This window comes from Phasianus colchicus, chromosome 1, assembly GCF_987193195.1.
Source record: "Phasianus colchicus chromosome 1, bPhaCol1.hap1.1, whole genome shotgun sequence".
Lineage (NCBI taxonomy): Eukaryota > Metazoa > Chordata > Aves > Galliformes > Phasianidae > Phasianus > Phasianus colchicus.
In genome coordinates this window covers 136,884,057-136,903,314 of record NC_143436.1, presented here as the reverse complement: position 1 = coordinate 136,903,314, position 19,258 = coordinate 136,884,057, and the positions used below count along the sequence as shown (strand labels likewise).

Below are 19,258 nucleotides of genomic sequence, written 5' to 3'. Positions count from 1 at the left end.
TTCTGTGCTACAGTGATCGCAACGCTAATCTCTGTAATTCCACATTTGGGATCTCACTTTTCAAAGTGTAAACAACTGACTCTGATTGTATAAAGAACATTTTTCCATAGGGAATACAAAGGCAGAGTCATAGGGAAGTATCATAAGCAAAGAGCTGAAAAAAAATCTAATTACAATAGGAGAAATAAGTTACTCTCAGTTTCTTTTCCTTATTCTGTAGAATGTGTACGAATAAAATATGTATGAATAATATGTTGTGAGGGAGAAAACTTTGCCCTTTTCTACTTACAGACATCAGACACACATCTTTATAGGAAAACTTGAAGGAGAAACTGCATTTCAGCATTTGTAGCAGTGGAAGAACAGGTCAGAAACATCTCAGAAAAACAGGAAAAAAAAGATTAGCATAAATAATAATGTGGACTCAGAGGAAAGAATTAAATTCTAATAAAATATTTATGCTTCTGTCCATCTTAAAATCTGAGGCACTGCTAAGATCACTAGCAACTTCTCAAATCACCTGTTTTAATTTGGTTTTCTGATTTCAGAGTTACTTAGCTTAACACCTCTGAAATACTCTTATTAAGAGCTAACAATTTCCAGTGACTTGTTTACCCAGCCCCATCTCTCAACTCTTCCAAGTGTGTTGCAGAAACACGGTGGCAACAGGATTCAGCTGTTCAAATAAAACTAGTCTGGAAAAAAAAAAAAAAGCATATCTTAAGAGAAAATAACTTCAGCAATTCCTAGTGGTCTTTGAGCTTGATAAACAGTAAGAACTGTGAGACAATCATACAATCATGTTGTAATACCATTTAACAGCCTTTGCTGTTACCATTATTCATACAGGGATTATATCTACTTGTAATTCCTTGAAAGGAAGATCTTTTATAAAATCTGTAGTACTGAAGTCCTTGAAATCTTTTACCATTACTCAGATTGCTGATGAATGCATAGGATTTATGAATGCCTCAAGTGTCAGAATGCTACAGCATGAGATTAAATTTAGAGGAGAAGAAGAGAAAAGCAGACCCATAATTACAGTTCTGCAAAGAGAAAATGCAGGCTTCATGCCAATTCTTGCATTAACTATCCTAAATCTATTAAGATATTTATTCCACCTCAATTAATTTGCACTGTGGCATTAATAATGCCGTAACTCCTGTGCTCTTGATCTCAGGGTGCAATACCATTAACTGCAATGTTCTAACATAAAAATGTCTATATATCCTGTGAAAATATGCATATTTTAGAAAATTTACCAAGCAGCTGAAGCTGGGATATTGCAGTTATTATGTTTGCAATGCTCTTACATTTCATCTAATACATTACAGAGAGGGTCACGGACTTTTTTTAAGCTATGAGGCCAGAATATACTCTTGTTGCAAGATAATAAATTTTTGCCTATGCCGGAAATTAACAGCATTACAATAGATATAATATCCTCTCATAACTATTTTTTTTTATGTTACCACACCAATGCTATGTGGTTTTATGTGAGAAGTAATATATTTTATTTAGCTATTGTTCATCTCTTCCTCCAGTTTAAACATACTTAACATACTTAAGCGTTTCATAATCTACCCTGTTTATTCAGAATACAGACCTACAGCTGAAGGAAAGCCTGTATTTCAGTGACTGTGTCATGATATGTTCTTTGAAATTCTACACAGGAAATTTATTAAATGCAAAATTTCATGATTAAGTACATGCTTCATGGAAAGGTGAGGACTGATGGTTAAAGAGATTCTTCTAGCAGAAATACAACTTCTCAAGGAAATCTTTTACAAAATCCAAGAGTTAAATGCTTTTTGTAAAAAATCAACTACTCAAGACTTTCCAAATGCTTCGGCAGCTTCTATGAACCTGGATCACAGGAAAAGGGAAAGGATTTGATTCTCACTGGAGTCTCTTTGCATTTAATAATCATTAGTTCTGTAAGGCTTTCCTTCCAATTGATTATGCAAGATTGATTCTTTTTCACTTCCATCCTTCACAAAATTTCTCAGGGGTCTCAAATCTCAGTCTTCTAGAGATCACTCTAAAAAGCACATGGAGAAATGAGGAGAAAGGATTGCTGAAAATTCTATTCTTTCTCCTGTATTTTTCTTTGGAAGTTAATTGATCAATTTTCTTCTACCCATTCTGCTTAGTCTTCTTGTCTAAATATAAAATGCCTATCAACTGAAAGACTTCTGTATACTCTGATACTCTGATTCTTCAGCATGTTTGCCACAGCTTCTTAAGAGACAAACAGATCAGTGATCTGACCAATACTTCTAATACACAGTAGCATTTTTTAAAAATATGATGACTAAAATACCACAGGTCTGCATTTAGAACTAGAAAATGAACAACATGCTAAAGGCTTTTTATCCATAAAAGCATTTGTACAGTGTGGTGATAACTGTTATCAAAAAGGGCAATGAGTGCTGAAGGACAGACAAGACAAACATTTATAAAAGTTGTACCTTCTGCATATTACTAGCAGTACATCTTTCAAGATCCTGCTCTTTCTTTAGGGTGATGGTAAAGGATAGAGCTACCCAGGGACCAGATACGGTCTTCAACTTTGCTTTAATGGTTTACAATCAAGGGAATGTTACCATTTCACAGCATTAAGATGAGTACTAAAATGTGCTTCATCAAAGGGATTTTACTGACTGGCTCAGCACTCAACCAGGAAGATTTCCCATTTGGGCCTTAAGTGTTCTGAAAGTTTTGACAAATTATGGAAAAGGCATGACCTTAATTTCTTATGACTAATCAAAAGTGAATTACATCCAATTTAATTCTGTATGAGAGACTCTGTTCAGGGATTTACTGCCCTTTTTTTTTTCTTCCCCGTTTAAAACCTTTAGTTAATTTATCTGAACATTTTAGAGAACTACCTTTTAGAGAACACCTTATACACTCATTCCTTTCTTATTATTCATCAGCAAACCATTTCATTACCATCCCTAGAGTATTAAAACTTCACAACACCACATCTCTTGGCAAGGTCTTTTTGAACATTCATTTTGGAAGATCTGCAGTGTACCTTAAAGCAGCTAGAAGAGTGTCGTTTGTAGTAATGGTAACAGTGGTAATAGTAGCTGCAGTAGGAGAATTACTTAAGGAAATTTTTATATGCAGCCTAGAACAACAAGGAGAAAGTTGGCCCCTGGGATAACTCTGCAAAGTGCAGTAGAATTTAATTAGTGAAGAATTTGGATTCCACAGATCAAGAAGCAGACATTATTAAAATGTCATGATTCAAAAATAGGAAGAAATGTTTACACAGATGTCTTACAGACAGATGTATGCTGACTTTATAAGTGCAACCTTCACCCTGATATCTTGAATTTGGTAGGACGCAATATTTCCAAATCACAAAGTCAGAATCTTTATGGATGCTGTCTGGTGGTTCTGTTTGCAGCTTCAGGACTAAAGAGGATCTTGCTGAAGACTCTCTTTCCCTGTCCTTCAGACTTTCTGTGGTCTTTTCTATTTAGTTTTGTTTTGTTGTTTTGCTGTCTACCATCTACTACTTCCAAATCAATCAAGGAAAAATTAAACATATTTCTCAAAGCAGTTTGCACTATCAGCATAGAGCAGCTTACCTGTTTGACAGCATAAAGGAGCCGACCATAGCAGTACATCATGACCATTACAGGGATGACCAAGCAGAATATGAAGAGACAGATGATATAGGACGTGGACTCAGCTGACTCAGAGGACCAACGCACCGAACAGCTGGTGCCTGCACCTTCTATCCCATAACTGCTCCATCCAAGCAGAGGTGGCACAGTCCAGAGCAAGGAATAAAGCCAGGAACCGCCAACTGCCAGCAATGCCTTCCGATAGTCATCGCTGCGCTTGTGACACAGGGTGAGGGTGCTGTAGCGTTCGTAGGACAGGACAGCCAGGGAGATCAGGGACACGATGCCTGCAGTGAATTAATTTAGGCAATTACTTCCATTATTTTACATGGTAGCCACTTTAAGTCCAAAGAAATAAGACATTTTCCTGATTATAGCATTATTTGAAGCAGCAGTGAGAACTGTTCTTCTGTTTAAATCCTCCCTGTCCATCATGAAAGTTTGTTTAACTTGTATTTAGCTTAAAATGTAAGGTCTTCATGCTAATAGGCTACTCCTTTTACAGAGAAATTTACAAAGAATTACATGCTCTGGTATTAACCAAGGTAATCCAGTTTCTTCATGAACTGAAAAAATTGTAGAAATATTCCCTTGCTAAGATATATTCAGTTTGTAACATTCATGAGCATTTTCAAATACTGCATTTTTTATAGATAAAAAAAGCTTTATATTCAAGACTGGGGGCCCAAAAAAGAAAGCAGCTTTCAACTCTCTGCTCCAACATCTAGACATATCTTTAGTTCTGTCCACACATATAGGGCAAAATCAGACAACTCTCAGCATGAGTCTGATATGGAGAGCTGTAACTTTGTTTACATATAAATCACATAATGAGTCAAAAATTGAATTACGTTAACAATGAGCCTTGGAGACCACGGGGGAAAAAAAAAGAAAAAAAAAAAAAAGGCTGTAATTCATGTTTCTGTTTAATATTTTCCTCCCTGGAAGCATTCAAGGCCAGGCTGGATGGGGCTTTGAGCAACCTGGTCTAGAGGGAGGTGTCACTGCCTATAGCAGGGAGTTGGAACTAGGTGATCTTAAAGGACCCTTCCAACCCAAACCATTCTATGATTCTATGATTTCTATGATTCTGTGTTTTGCCACTTTAACTATCAGCTTCTCCTAGATCTCCTTTCCATGTTTGCGATGGAGATGAGTCAGACACTCACCTGGGGGTAGTAGTGGTCTGTTCCTGTACCTGAGCGAAACACCACCCACACATGCAGGATATTTCCCACAGACAAAACATTTCTCTTTTCCCCCACAGTTCCATCATTCATTTTCTCATTAGCTGGCTGCAGGTGCAGCTATTCCTGCCATCCTGACAACAATTCACAGATACTTTGTGCAGAGCTGGGTATGGCAAAGGACCCAGTGGACGCATTGCTTGCTGGGATAGGAGAACCTATCACTCAAGGGAAGAGAAGAGGAAAATGCAAAAGAGCACGAGGATAAGACAACTTTGAAGAAAATATCTTTTTTTATTATTATTATATAAACATACTAATTTATTTCCTTTGTATTACTGGGAAGTAAAAGCTACAAAGTAAATATCTTTACAGCTGCTAAAGGACACAGCTTCACTGAATTCATTTGAATTACACAGTTCCAGAGTCTAGCTTTAAATTTATTTTAAGGCCAGACTACCTATTTCTGAGGCAACGGAAAGACATTTTGATCATTTCTTATCTTATCTGATTTTCTACATAATATATTACTGCACTGCTCTTGAAGGCCCTCGGCCATAACTTCTGCATTAAACACATACCTCAAGATATAAATAAAAAATAAATAGCAGGCTCTGAATTACAGACTCAAGAACAAAGGATCTTCTGCAGTATTTTGCTCCTAGTCCACACGTATTTATCTTCACTTTCTTAGCATTGCCTCTTTCCGTGCTTTTATCTGCTTGACTAAAGAGCATCTTGCTATCAAAAACATTTATCTCACGTAGGTACCCAGGGTACCTAAGGCAAAAATCCAGATTTCATATTTGAAACTTCAACCTCAGTAAACTGATATGGATCTAGTTGTGCATTTCAGATTAGACCATCATGGACTAACAGAAAGCAGTCTAGGCTAACAGAAATTCTCTCCTCCCAGCTGCGTGCTCTACAGAAACATTATATTACTCCTGTGCTACTTCTGATGGTAAGTGAGGGCACAGCACTCCCATTTTGATGAGGTGGCAGATGAGATGTGCTTTTGTTGGTAACAGCCTACAGCTTTGAGGGCACAGTGTTGCTTAGAAGGTCTGAATCAGACGTTCAAATTTCCCTGATTCAGGATCCTGCTACCTGAATATAACAACCAGCCATGCATTGGTCTCTTTGAGAACAGATCAGTGCTCAGTCATTAAATTAGGAACATGGCAATGTCAGTCAAAACTAAATTAAGCACTTACAGTCAGACTAAAACACAAAACACTTCATACCATTTCCTTTATGTAAGTGCAAATAGTTTTTCTTCTCTACATAGCTGAAGATTGGAGACTTAATTACACCTCTTGGCAGGAGCTATTTCATCTTTATTCACCTTTTATTACTGAGTTCCACTGACATGACACACATTACATTTTTTTTTTCTGGAGGATAAGAACTGTGATATATAGAGACCCAAGCCATAAAAGTTCAAAACAAAAAATCAATATTTTTATTTTTTCTTTTTGTTGCAGTAAGCCCTGTGTTATACCTGAATTTTTAATAGTGCTGCAATTAACACCACTCTGCACTGATCTCTGATGCTTTCCAAAGAATGCTGAATGAAAACAATATAAGAATCACATCGAGAAATAACCTTTTTCCAAGACTGCACTTGACTATGAACCCGAATAACTGGATAATTGATTGAATGACAGACAGGCCTCGTCTGCTGGACTGAAACAACACAATTTCATAAGACAGACAATGCCAGGTTTTGTGATCAAACTGTAGTTTGAGACAGAAGGAAAGTGAGGAAGAGGAACCAGATGTGTTTTCCCTGAGCAGCAGACGTCTTCTATGTTCCCAGGTGAGGAAGGAGTGGGCACGAGCCAGCTGGTAGTGCAGCATCAAAGCACCATGTGCCTAAAACAAACCTACTGCTCCAGCTGCCCTCCTGGAAGGGTTGCTGGGCTGACCCTTGCATGCTTTTTTTTCTTCACCCTGAAAGACTGTGATGTTAAAAGAGCATATTTCAGCATTCTCTCCAGATGTCACTCAGTGCTCACTGGACTGTGAAAAGATCTTGTAATCCAGACTGGATAAACTGGAATAAAGCTTTTTACTTTTCATTCTGACTCCTATCTTTGTATATCAGAGTTTTCTTAATGTCATATGCACTGAACTGTTGTGGCCTTTGCCAGAAATCCTGCCATTATCTGATATTCTATTTTACAGTGTATCTGTTGCATTCATAGGAATTAATGAAAATCCTAGCTTTAAAAACAAAAGCAATGAAAAAATTAAATATTTCAGAATTATGGTTTAATAAAATTTCCATAATCTTAATAATGAGAAAAGAAACTAAAAATAAGATAAAATAAAAACCAAGTTATAAAAAGAGGAAAGTAATCATAATTTAAAGCTAATTGCAGTGCTTTATCCCCACGCTCCATTCTTAATTTATAAAAACATTTATGACTGGCTACGCTGCATATATTAATTTCAGATGAGTAATGTTTTCTAAAATTACAACAAAATTAAGTTCAGGAATTGCACATCTAAATAGAATTTGCCTCCAACAAATATTTCAGGCCCTGAGCTGGTGCCTAGCCAGATAACTCTGCAGGAGTTAACGACAATGAGAGATGTAATTTGCTCCCCCAACATTCCATTCATATACAGGAACCAAGTGAGCTTGTTTATAAACAGAACTGAAAGATGACATTAAAAAAAAAAAACAAAAAACACCAGAAATTGCATTACAGGACCACATTATTATTTAAAAATTAGCCACAGAAATAAATGACTTTGAGATGAGCTGGGTATGAGGCATGAAGCTTTTCTACACAGCAATTAGTTCGCAAGAAACTAAATTAAAGTCATAAACCAGGACAGGCATTCACTTATAGGAATACCATCTGAGACATTATCCATTATTTACTTTTATTTAAAGATCCGTGCATTTATTCCTAGAAGCACAGCAAGGGTATGGCATCAGGTGAAGGACACAGCAAATTACTACGCTCTGTTCCTGTGAGTCTCAGCTAAAAGCATTACATTTTCATATTATTTTTTTGCTATTCTACACTGCTCACTATGATGTAGTAATTGGAAACAGCATGCAGGCTGCCAATGATCTGTAGGTTACAAAAAACTGAGAATCCCAGAGATTCACCCATATTGGGTAAGCATTTTGACAACTGCCTTGTGTACATTTTTCTTCCTGAAGCTTCTGAAGGTCATCGTGGTTAGGTTTCTGGAACAGTACAGTTGGACGACAGAACACATAGTCTGTACTGCACTCTGGTTATGAATGGCCATTGGCAACGTAAGGAAGTGACAGCTAAGCTTAAGCAGACTGAGCTTGTAAGAGTGTAACCAAGCCTTCTTCTGCAGGAAGAGATACCATCTCTTACAAAAGGCAAAGAAAATTTTACTGCTCCCAACTCTATGCAAATTGATTCCACACTCTCACACTCATTCTCTTATATTTCACTCACTCACACAAACCCCCAAGCACACAAGTCTGTGTTCAAGAGATCAGTCTCCTTTGTGCAGCAAGAACAAGGGACTATACATTTATTAAACCTACAGATTTACAAATTGCTTTTGAAATAAAGGTTTTGGAGTCCATTGTCCTCACGAAGTGGTCCGTGCTTGGGTTCATTGCATCCTGCCTACATCCCCCTTAATATGTCTCAGTCAAGGCTGTTGCTTCTTGTTTGTATTTCTTTGCTTGGAAAATGTGTCTGCAAAGAATATACTTACCTGCACAAGTACCATCTTCTTCACAGTAAAGACAACAGGGAGAGAATTGACAGGCATGCCATACGGTGACATGTTATGCTTCTCTCAGTAGAGTTCAGGGTCCCCCACAACAAGCAGTCATGGTGTGATCTTTGCAGCATGCACTGACTTTAAGCTTGGAGATACAGATGCAAGACCAGTGCAAGGCAGGGTACCAGCAGCCTACCTGCATTTGCTGCTTACTGTTGCAGAGACCCAAGGAGTGATGGAGCCAGCCAAACACCCACAGGTGCACATCAGGCTACCCACCAGAGTCAGCCAGAAAAGACAAGGAGGAATTCAGGGGGATATTAAGTGCCAGGGTTCCCATGTACCATAATCCTTTTCTCTAGTCTCTCAGGTATCACCTGATAAATCTGGGAATATGATAAAACACTGCGGCAAAATGAGATGGAGATAAGCAAGATCTAAAAGGAAGGAGAGGCTTTTGTGACTAAACACACTCCCAGGAATACTGAGGAATCCCATGCTGGGGTATTAGTCTGCTGGTGCTTCTGGCTGACCTCCTTCATCACACTTCCCCAAGAATATAGAAGTAAACACAGAACAAACAATAAATAATCCCGTCCAGATAAGATAGGTCTCTTACCACCTCAATTTTTAGGATTTAATTCCAAGTGCTTTCGAATGGCATTACATAAATATATTACTGAGTTAAACAAAATGAGCTTGATCTGTGACTCCATGTTGTTTTCAAGGGAAACAACATTCCTGAATGTAAATGAGAGCATTTCTATTAGCTACCTATAGAAATGAAATACACCTCATATGAAAATGAAACATAAACAATTTAAGCAACTTAATATAAAAGATATGACATTTCCAACATATTTACACTTTTGTATCTCCTTAGAAGCCTTTCTGATAAAATATCCTGAGGGAATTTTCACAAAATATAATTTATATGTCTCCTATACTACAGGAGATTTGGGAACAGTGAGAGGAAAAAAGCAACAAGCTCCCTTTCTAATGGCAGCTTAATCCTCAGGTGAAATTATCAGCTCTGGGCCAAAGTAGCTTACCTAATATTGGCTATGGAACTGGAGGCTTTATGAGAGTGCACACGGAGCAAGCTTTTCTGTCAGCTGTGTCTCCATCTTTGATGTACCAGTTATGTTAATAATAATAACAAGCAAAATGACTTTAAGGTTCTTCTTACCTTAAAGATCAAAGCATTTCTTCCACTAAAATACAGTAATTTCCAGTACAACAGTTCCAGTCATCAGAGACTTTCTCACAGATGCAGAATTAAGACTATTATAGTGATAAAAGCAGAAAATTTCCAAAGCTGACCCACTGGGCAGAAGTAGGGGAGCATCTGTTGACCTGATAACTGGCCTCCCCACACCAAAGATGCTTTTTTTAAAAAAGTATTTCACTCTGCTTTCCAGCTCTGAGTCTCCTAACAGCCCCTTTACTCCCATAGTCAAGATAGGGAAAAACATACCCATCTCACATACAATCTCCAGGGAGGTTTTCCAGATTTTATTTTCTTTTCTTGTGTGATGCCAGAGCTGTCACAAGTATTAATGAGAAAGCTGATCAGTCTGCCAGACCTTCAATATGCATTAGAGAATGAAACACTCTTAATTCAACTCACAGCCTGCTATCATCTTCCACAGCTAGTAGGGATAGTGGGAAAGTAGCACCAAAGAAGAAAATCTGAGCAACAAGCAAGAGATCATGAATGTGGACTTTCACAATATTTTCTTATGAAGGTTGGTTATTTCATGTGTTGTTGTTTTTTTGTTTTGTTTTGTGAGAAGCACAACTGAGTATTTAGAAAGGAGGCCAATGGGTATGGAGTGTGGAAGATATATATGGCTCCTATTTCTTGCTCTCTGAATGTTGGTATTTTACTATTTCCTCTTTTCTCCAAAAGGGAAAAGAGAGATGTATTTTATGGGCCAAATCTACCTGCTGACAGATTTTGGTAGAAGATCCCAAACATTTCCAGGAAACCCTGGTGAACCTAGAGCACTTTCCAGAGTTAAGATGAATAGACTCAAGGCCTTGGTGGACAAGTAAACAGTACTAGCCTGAGTTTGAAATTTTCAGCCCACCATATACACTTCAGTGAATTGAGAAATCACAATAAGTCATTTTAAGATATAGCAAAATTGCAGTGATAAATTCAGTGCTGGTATAAATAACATGAGATAAGATGCCTTAGTAACTCATGGAAGCAGCTGAGAAAGGAACGTGCTTCTAAAAAACGATCATCTGTATTTGGATATTCCTATTAAACATTCCAATAATAAAACAGTAAATACAAGTATTCTTGCATTTCACAGAATCACAGAATTATAGAGGTTGGAAGGGGCCTCCAGAGATCACTAAGTGATGTTGATTCTAGTTGAATGCTTAAAGGCTTAACTCATCACTTCCTTTTGACATATCAGTCATTAAAAGCACTTCTGCTGATTTGAAATTGGGAAAATATGTCCCGCAATAATTTGCTGCACATTAGCAGCTACAACCAGTTTTAAAATGCCAGCATTCTAGGCTTACATTACAAAGGCTACTTCAAATATCAACGATTCACTCTGATTATAAGTAAACAAACCAAGAGTTGTTTATTCAATGCCTGTAATTCTTTTTCTTGCAGTCACAAGTCCATTAAGAGTAGGCAGTCTTTCCCTTTCCTGAAGAAGTACTTTCTGTTTAGCTCTAATGGGGGTAACAGTTTAACTCTGATGGCACTTGAATGTAATCACTAAGAAATCACTGCTGCATCCAAACGTGCTGGGACAACCTGACAGCAAAAGTTATGGGTCCTATTCAGTAAATTTTTCCTGCTCTTTTCTCAGCAAGCATTTCCCTGTTTCACCCTTTGTATGAAATGTCTTCCTTTTTGTCTTCAGTGATATCTTCAGTACAGATAGTAGGCATTAGTTTTAATAGTGAAGAATCACCTTTTTTTCTTTCCCTGTCACTGAATTTTTAAATGTGTATGTGTTGTGCATTAAGAGTGATCTTAATTCTGGGCTGTATCCTGTGATTTATACTTTTGTGCTATGTTATTAATACACCTGCCTATCAACCAACCAACACATTATTCCAAAAGGCATAAATATAGCACAGAATTCCCTTTTGCATCTCAGTGATACTTGCTGTATAAAAGCAAGCAAACAAACAAAAATACTAATTTAAATTTCTCTTTCCGTACATTATTCAGGGCTCCTTTGCATTCTGGAAAGCAGTGCGAGCACTTGCAAATTCAGCTTCCTAAACAGGATGCCTCCATATCACTGTACTTATTCAGCTGCTTTTGTGAGTCAGAATAAGAAGCTAAGTCAGCACTAGATGGAGCTCCTATACAGCAGCATCTCAAGAGAAGTCTAGGGGACTTGTGCACATGAGAGAAACGGGGATGATTGCACAGTGTTGGTGCATCAGGGAGATGCTTGCAGGATGCTCAGGTACGAGGCAGCAAGTCCACATCCATGCCTGTGCTACCCTGCAGGACCTCCATCTCTTGCCAGGAGTGCTTCTTTGCTTTCCAAACAGGGAGGGCACCTTGGCACCTTCCTTGATGCTCAGCATCTGCACAGAGCTAACACAAAGCACATAGTTTCAGGGCCTGTCACACCATGGAGACACAGCACCATGTCAGCAAAGAGGTGAAATTAGAGCATTTGATTATAGCAGCCAGGAAGTCAAGATTCCACCAGAGCACGACCATCTAGTCATGCTAAGAGAATTTGGTTTTTCACTGGGCTCGATTTATTTTTTTATAATAACTAGCTATGACTGTCAATAACCAGTCATATATCTGCTAGTTTGAATGCAATGTCAAAATATGTAGACTAGCCTCCACACTGCCCTCGGCCAGGATTTTCTTCAGCAGTTCTACTACCCAACAACATCATGTGCTACAGAGGTAAGAAGAAAGATGGTAGAAGGCTACTCCAATCCCTGTCCCTTCTGATTTTGCCACCAGAAAGATGAGCAGTGAGAAAAAGGGATATTCTCCAGCCCTTAAAGCTCAGAAGGATGCTAGAAGAGGAAATCTTTTGCTGTGTTCACTACGAAGAGATTTACACGAGACTTCATCCAGTCAACAAGTCTAATCTGCAACACTGATAGATTAGTGTAAGTTACTCTAGAGCATATAATAGTAGACATATAGAGAGATATGACATATTGGTACAAGTCAGCATGGCTATCATGGAGGGACACCATGACTAAATAATTTATTAGTGGTCCCTGACAGTGTCATTCAGACAAGGTTGATCTATTTGATAAAGCCTACCTGTAATTCCATAAAGCTTTGACTAGAGCAAAGGCTCTTACGGATAGCAAGCCATCTTGCAATAACAGAAATCCTCACATGGATAAATGATCAATTAGAAGCAAGAAGTAAAGAACGGGAGAAAACAGTCTTCCCAGTGGAAAATTTTGGCTTTCAGTCTCCTATGGATCTATACCAGGTACAATGTTATTCATCATATTAATAAATGGTCTGGAAAAGATAGCGAAGAGTGAAGTTTTCTGACCATGCTATGCTGAATAACTCAAAATCAGCAAAGCTGAAGTACTGAAGAAGAACCTCATGAAATTAAGTCACTGAGCAGATGAAATGCTGTATTGATGTAAACTGCCATATGTGAAGAAAAACAGTCCTAGCTTTAAATGTGGCTGCGATTGTTTCCGACTGACTTACTGCTATGGAAAGAGAGTTATGATAGACAATTTTATGAAAACCATTTCTGCTAAGCACCAATGCTCATCAGCACTTAGAAAAATAAACATCAGGGATTATTAGAAATGGGGAAAAAAAAGAGAAAACACTAGAGACTATCAAACGGTGGATGGGAGTTGATCATTTAGTGCTTCTCATAATACAAGAATCGGATTTCCAAATGAAACAATCAGATTGTGGAGTCAGAATAAACAAGTAGAAGAAGGTACTTTATTTTGCACAGTATACAGCTGGTATGTGGAACTCCCTGACATGGTATACTGTGACCATCAAAACTTTGTAGAGTTTCAGAGAGAATTCAGTCTGGGAGATCAATCCAGGAAGGACTACACTCAACAGTACTACTTCAGGCATGGAGTCACTACATCACAAATCACAGTCTGCTGTCACTGTATACTGTAATAATACCATCAAATATTTAACATTACTGTAACTTTAAGTTTAGCATTTTAGCTTTGCTGTGCAACATTTTCAAATGGCAAATGCTTAGAATGGATGTGCACACTCCTTTGCAAAGCACAACTTGCATTTAGTTATTAAAATGATAAGAAGAAACAATTACAGAATAATAAAAGATTACTACCTGCTTGTAGCTACTATTAGTATTTCTTTCCCAAAGGTCTGATTGTCCCCAGCTGCAGATAAGATACTAACACTTAGAAAGCTCCTATTGTTCGCATCCTCAAATTCCTTGTTAAACACCCCTTGATGCACTGACTAATAGAGAAAAACTGCTATATGGAGCAACCAGATGGTAGTATGTGTACTTTCTGCTCTTATCACAAAGAATATTAAGCCATGGCTTTGTCTTCCCTTATAACCTGCTTTCTATTCACTGGAAAAAAAGCCTATTTAAATCCCTACTGGCATATTTATTTGGCAGCCTTTCATCCTATTCCTCTGATACAGTCTTTGCTTCTGACAAGGATTTTAAACAGAAATGCGCTATTAGTTTTACAAAATACATTCAGTAAAACAATCCTCGGCATTCACACACAGCCATTGCTGTGCACTCCTCTTTCACAGCCATGCTCTCTTTCTCTGAAAAACCAGCAGACCAAAAATGTTGCAAAATTTGATAGTTTTGATAAAATTATGCCCCTGTCACAAAGACCGGTATGGAGAAGAGTTGCTTTGTGCACAATATCCACAATGCACACGCATGTGTCGTGTAAATACTCCTCGCTGCCTTTAAGAGGAGTTTAAATCTATTGATGCATTGATGCATTTGAAGCCTGCATGATTGATCCCTTGTTCCCTTGGAAAGATATCTATTATTTCTGCTCTGGATTGCAGTTGAGGAACCAACAGAAACAAAACGAAACAAAAAAATAGAAAATAGTAGAACAAAACATACAATGGGGAAAAAAAAAAAAAAGTAGAAAATTAACATATGGTGAACATCTGCCTCTAACAAAACACTACACAGTGTATGTAAAGATTAACAGCTTACCCCAGTGAGCCGTTAGTCTTTTGCGTTGTGGCTGCCATGCTTTCGTTTGTAACAGCGAAAGCTTATATCCAGTCTTTAGGATGGCACTTCCAATGTACTGGTGGCTGTCTGTGAAATGGTTTTAAGAAACCACAAATGGGAGAGATAATATAACTTTGCCACTTTTAGGAGGAATCTTTGGACGAAACTGCCCATAGCAATTGATCCTGAGGCTGATAACTGGGTCAGTGCTCCCGCATCTGTCTGCCCTGATCCATGTTGAGATCACCATGTCATGAGGAGAGAGGAAGGTAACCAAGTCCCAGATCACTCAGGGGTCAGGGCAGAGGGATAGTTGCCAGTCTGGAGAAAAGGAGGCCAAGAGTTGACCTCACTGTTCTGCAGTGCCCTGAGGAGGGAAAACAGATGGAAGTGCTGAACTCTGCTCCTGGGAATCAATGGCAGAATGGGAACAAAGCAAAAAGCTGCACCAGGGGACAGTCAGTCTGGGCACTGGGAAATATCTGTTTACTATGAGGTTGTGCAAAACACTGGAACAGGCTTCCTAGAGAGGTGATTGGCCTCAATAATATGTTGTAATTTTTGGTTAGCTGTGATATGACAAGGCAGCTGGACTCAAGGTCCCTTGCAACTGAACTACTTCTATCCTATTTTCATTCTGTTCTATTCTAATTCTAATTCTAATTCTAATTCTAATTCTAATTCTAATTCTAATTCTAATTCTAATTCTAATTCTAATTCTAATTCTAATTCTAATTCTAATTCTAATTCTACTGTTATGCTATGCTATGCTATGCTATGTTATGCTATGCTGAAAATAATGGTGGGATGCCAGTGGAGTGGTACTCCTGTGTGTTTGCTGTCTACAAATCTCAAATGTTCACTGTGCCTGCCTCAGTTATGGAAAAAAAATAATAATAATTGCAGTCAGAGGTCATTTTCACTGAGTATTCTGGAGAAACAACAAAACAAAACAAAAGCCACAAACCCACAGACCTTCCAGCAATAGGAGGTATTTGGGTTATTGGATAATTTAAGTGGTGATTCATTTTAGCTGTGAAATCATCAGAAGCCTGTGAATCAATAGAGGCTGCAGCTTATTAACTTATTAGACATTTATTGAATTTCTGGTTTCAGAAATGCTTCTAAGCTAGTGTTGATCCCTAGAAAAACACAAATCTAAAAAGAGCAGCTCCAGCTTTGAAAGAAACTTGTTTTTCCATATCAGCACAATCTTTTTGCAAACTACTGTAAATGATTTCCTCATTTTAATAAATAATATTTACTAGAAAAGTGGCAGACACACTAACAGATAACAAAAACCTTGGTGGTTACTTCAAATAAAACACATTGGCCACTGATGGGAAAAAAGCAGAAAAAATGAAATTGGTAGTTATTAGCCATTACTGTGGCATTATTCGGAACAATGCCAACAGTCATGTATCTCCTTTATCACTGAAAAGCCAGTAGGTTTTCATTTGCTTATTAGACTGGAAGATGTAGCATTCTGCTTAAATGCTTCCTAAAAGAAGTGGACATTGAAAATAAATGTCATCAGTTAAGAAAATGCCACTAGCTATATATCTTGGTTTTAAATAGTCAGAGATAATATCCATTCTCTGGTAGACTGCAGGGACTACAAGGAAAGTTCAAGGTTTGTTTTGTTGGTTTTTTTTTTAATTATAGAATTCTGTTCAGATGGGGTAACACACAGGTCTTAAGAATCACAGAGATTATTAAGCACATAATTAAACAGAATATGATTGAATAGCCTTTTACAAGCAAAGTCCAGTGCTCTCCAATGTACTTTTTCTGAGTGAATAGTGCTTATTTACTGGGCTGTAGTTTAATTCATTTTACCCACTGAGGGGGCAGGAAATCAGGTACATTTTAATAGCATATTTCTTCACACAGATGTGTCCTGACTACAGACACAGTTGTTTTCTACTTTCTCCTACATTGATAGAAAAGTAGTATCAGACACAGCATTACCTGTGTTAATGCTGTAACCTAGAATTAAGGAACAAAATCTGCAAATACACATGATTAAACCCAACTCTGACAGAAATGTTTTTTCATCATTTCAAACACAGCTTGCAGCCCTGACCTTTTAGATTCATTCATCACCAGAATAATTTGCAAGGAAATTTGATGTGGTTTTTCTTTAAGCTCCTTCCATATCTGTATGTAAAGTGATTTTATTTTGCATCCTTCTTTGCATGAAGTCCTAAACATTCTTCAATACATGGCTACAATGTAGAGCTAGGTACCAGAACCAAACACATGCACTGAATCACAGACATGACTGTTTGATAAGGTAGCTTTAAACACGGGCAGAAAATTGTAGTTACTTGCACACACACAAAAACAGACTTGTTGAACATTTCTTCCAGAGCAGAATTTGGCATCAGAAGGACAGCTGATAATTATACTTTAAAAAAATTCCAAGGAAATTAGTGATCTCTTTGCAGAATTCTGCTGTTCTTCCATTTCTCCTTCCAGGGACACACACACAGGATGCTGCATACCTTTCACTCTTGATATCACTGCATGGCTTTTGTTGTCTATCTTTTGGTCAGGCATTAGGGGAATAGACTCTAGATTATCACACAACAAAGCACAGCAGCTGAAAATATTGGCAGTGGCAGCCGAGACTCATGATGACTCAATCTACATGTGCCTGCTGATGCATGTTGAAGGGCAAGCACGGATCAATGACCTGTTCAGAGTATGCTCTAGCTCCTGTTAGAGCCACATGCTTCCATTTCCTCTGTGCTGAAAGCTAGGAGCCTGGAGGAGAAGGGAAACAGTCCCACTGGAGTTGAGTTGGGGCTGAGCTGGGGCTGCCCAGTCCAAAGGAGGGAGAAGCAACCATGCTTGATAATACTTTCTCTGCAGTATAAGATTCCTTCTTTAACTGGCTTTCTAACATTTTTGCTTGAACTGAATCCCTGTTTGTTTCAATAGCACGTGAAAACACAATGATCATGCTCTCCCAATTATCTATAGGCAGAGCAGACAGCATTTTTCCTACACGATGAATGTGCGGTGAAGTTCTGAAAGGAGGTGGGCACTACTTCAGGGAAACCTCATAAATGTTTTCCAAATATTCACTTTTGGGCAATTATTTCAAGTGATTTCAATAGGGATGGTGTTTGATGCCTGGAGGAACTAGAAATAAATTAAGAGGTAAACACAATATCCAGGAAAAGGACACAACACTGAAGTGAAGAAGGATCTATAAGAAAAAGTAAGAAAATGACATAAAAGCCAAAAGGAGTAATAAGCACCCAGGTTTTAAGGGCCATCTCATGGCTGCAGAGGGGTACAGAGCACATATCCACCTCACCATCCTCGGTTCCTTTCAAAACTAGTGGAAACAGAGTCACTTCTACGACACAGCTCATATCATCCTAAAGAGATGTTTGTAAGTACATCAGATGATTTGCATGTTGGCAGTGCAAATTTGTTTCTCTATTGAGTATGAAAGAAGCCTGAGCGATTGGAAAATGTCTGGTTTTAGTGAGATGATTTCCATCTGTCTCTAAGAAGTTCAGCATTTCATGTTTCCATGTAAATATGGGTTTCAGAAGCGTATTTAATAACATGTCCTGAATAAGTAATTTGGAGCTTCCATTTACTGTACTACCTAACAGATACGAGGTGCTTAAAGTTACATAGAAAAAAATAAGAAAACCAACAACCACCAGTTGTAACACTATACTAAGATCAGTAAAATCCTCCAAGTAATGACAGTACTTTTTCTTTTCTAGCACTGTGAGCACAACCTTTGATGTTTTCCAATTAGTTAGAGAACCTTTTCCTTGCTCCTGCCTTTGAAACAGTAAAATATCTCTGATATCAAACATCCACGTAGGAAAGTTTGCATTAGGTGCTGTTGACTGCAGGGACAACAGAATCTACTCACTTCAAATAGAGAATATTTTTTGAGTTCTGATGGAGAACTAAGCTTTCTTAAACCTTACTGATCAGTGGTGCTTTTTTTTAAAATAGAAATACTATTTTAAATCCCATTAGCTCACTTGGAAAAGCAGCTATTTGTGTTCAGGTGCCAATTAAGGAGCTGCTAAGAGTGGTTTCACACTGGGAGATGAGTGTCAGTTTACAGGGCTCAGGCAACTCTAGGCTTGAGCTCTTGCGGAATCAAGGCAAGGAATATAAAGCTTTTATCCTTGGGGATTAAAAAAAAAAACAACAAACAAACAGAAACAAACAAAACAAATAATCACCACCACATCTCTTCTCACAGATGAGCCACTCACTTCACTTGGGATTTCAAGTGCAACTCATAAGCAGACAGCTCACACTATGATAGATGTCATACTTTAAGTGCTTTTGTTCACTCCAGTTGTCTAAGACAGAGCATATGAAATCACACAGAAACATTAAGAAGAAAACTATTCATTTAATGTCACAGGGAGGCTGAACTTTAAAACAAAACTGTGAGCAGCTCTGTTTCTCATTTAGTGTATTCTCTGGCAATTTACAA

General features: G+C 38.0%; 1 protein-coding gene across 1 annotated transcript in view; it reads right to left on the bottom strand.

Moving 5' to 3' along the window:
- The window catches only part of LOC116236511 (pinopsin-like), an 81,721-nt gene that overhangs the window by 50,514 nt on the left and 11,949 nt on the right, over positions 1 to 19,258 (bottom strand). The window contains exon 3 of the mRNA XM_031605169.2: positions 3,603 to 3,928. Coding sequence (XP_031461029.1) covers positions 3,603 to 3,928 — 326 coding nt within the window. The remainder of the gene's footprint in view (positions 1 to 3,602; positions 3,929 to 19,258) is intronic.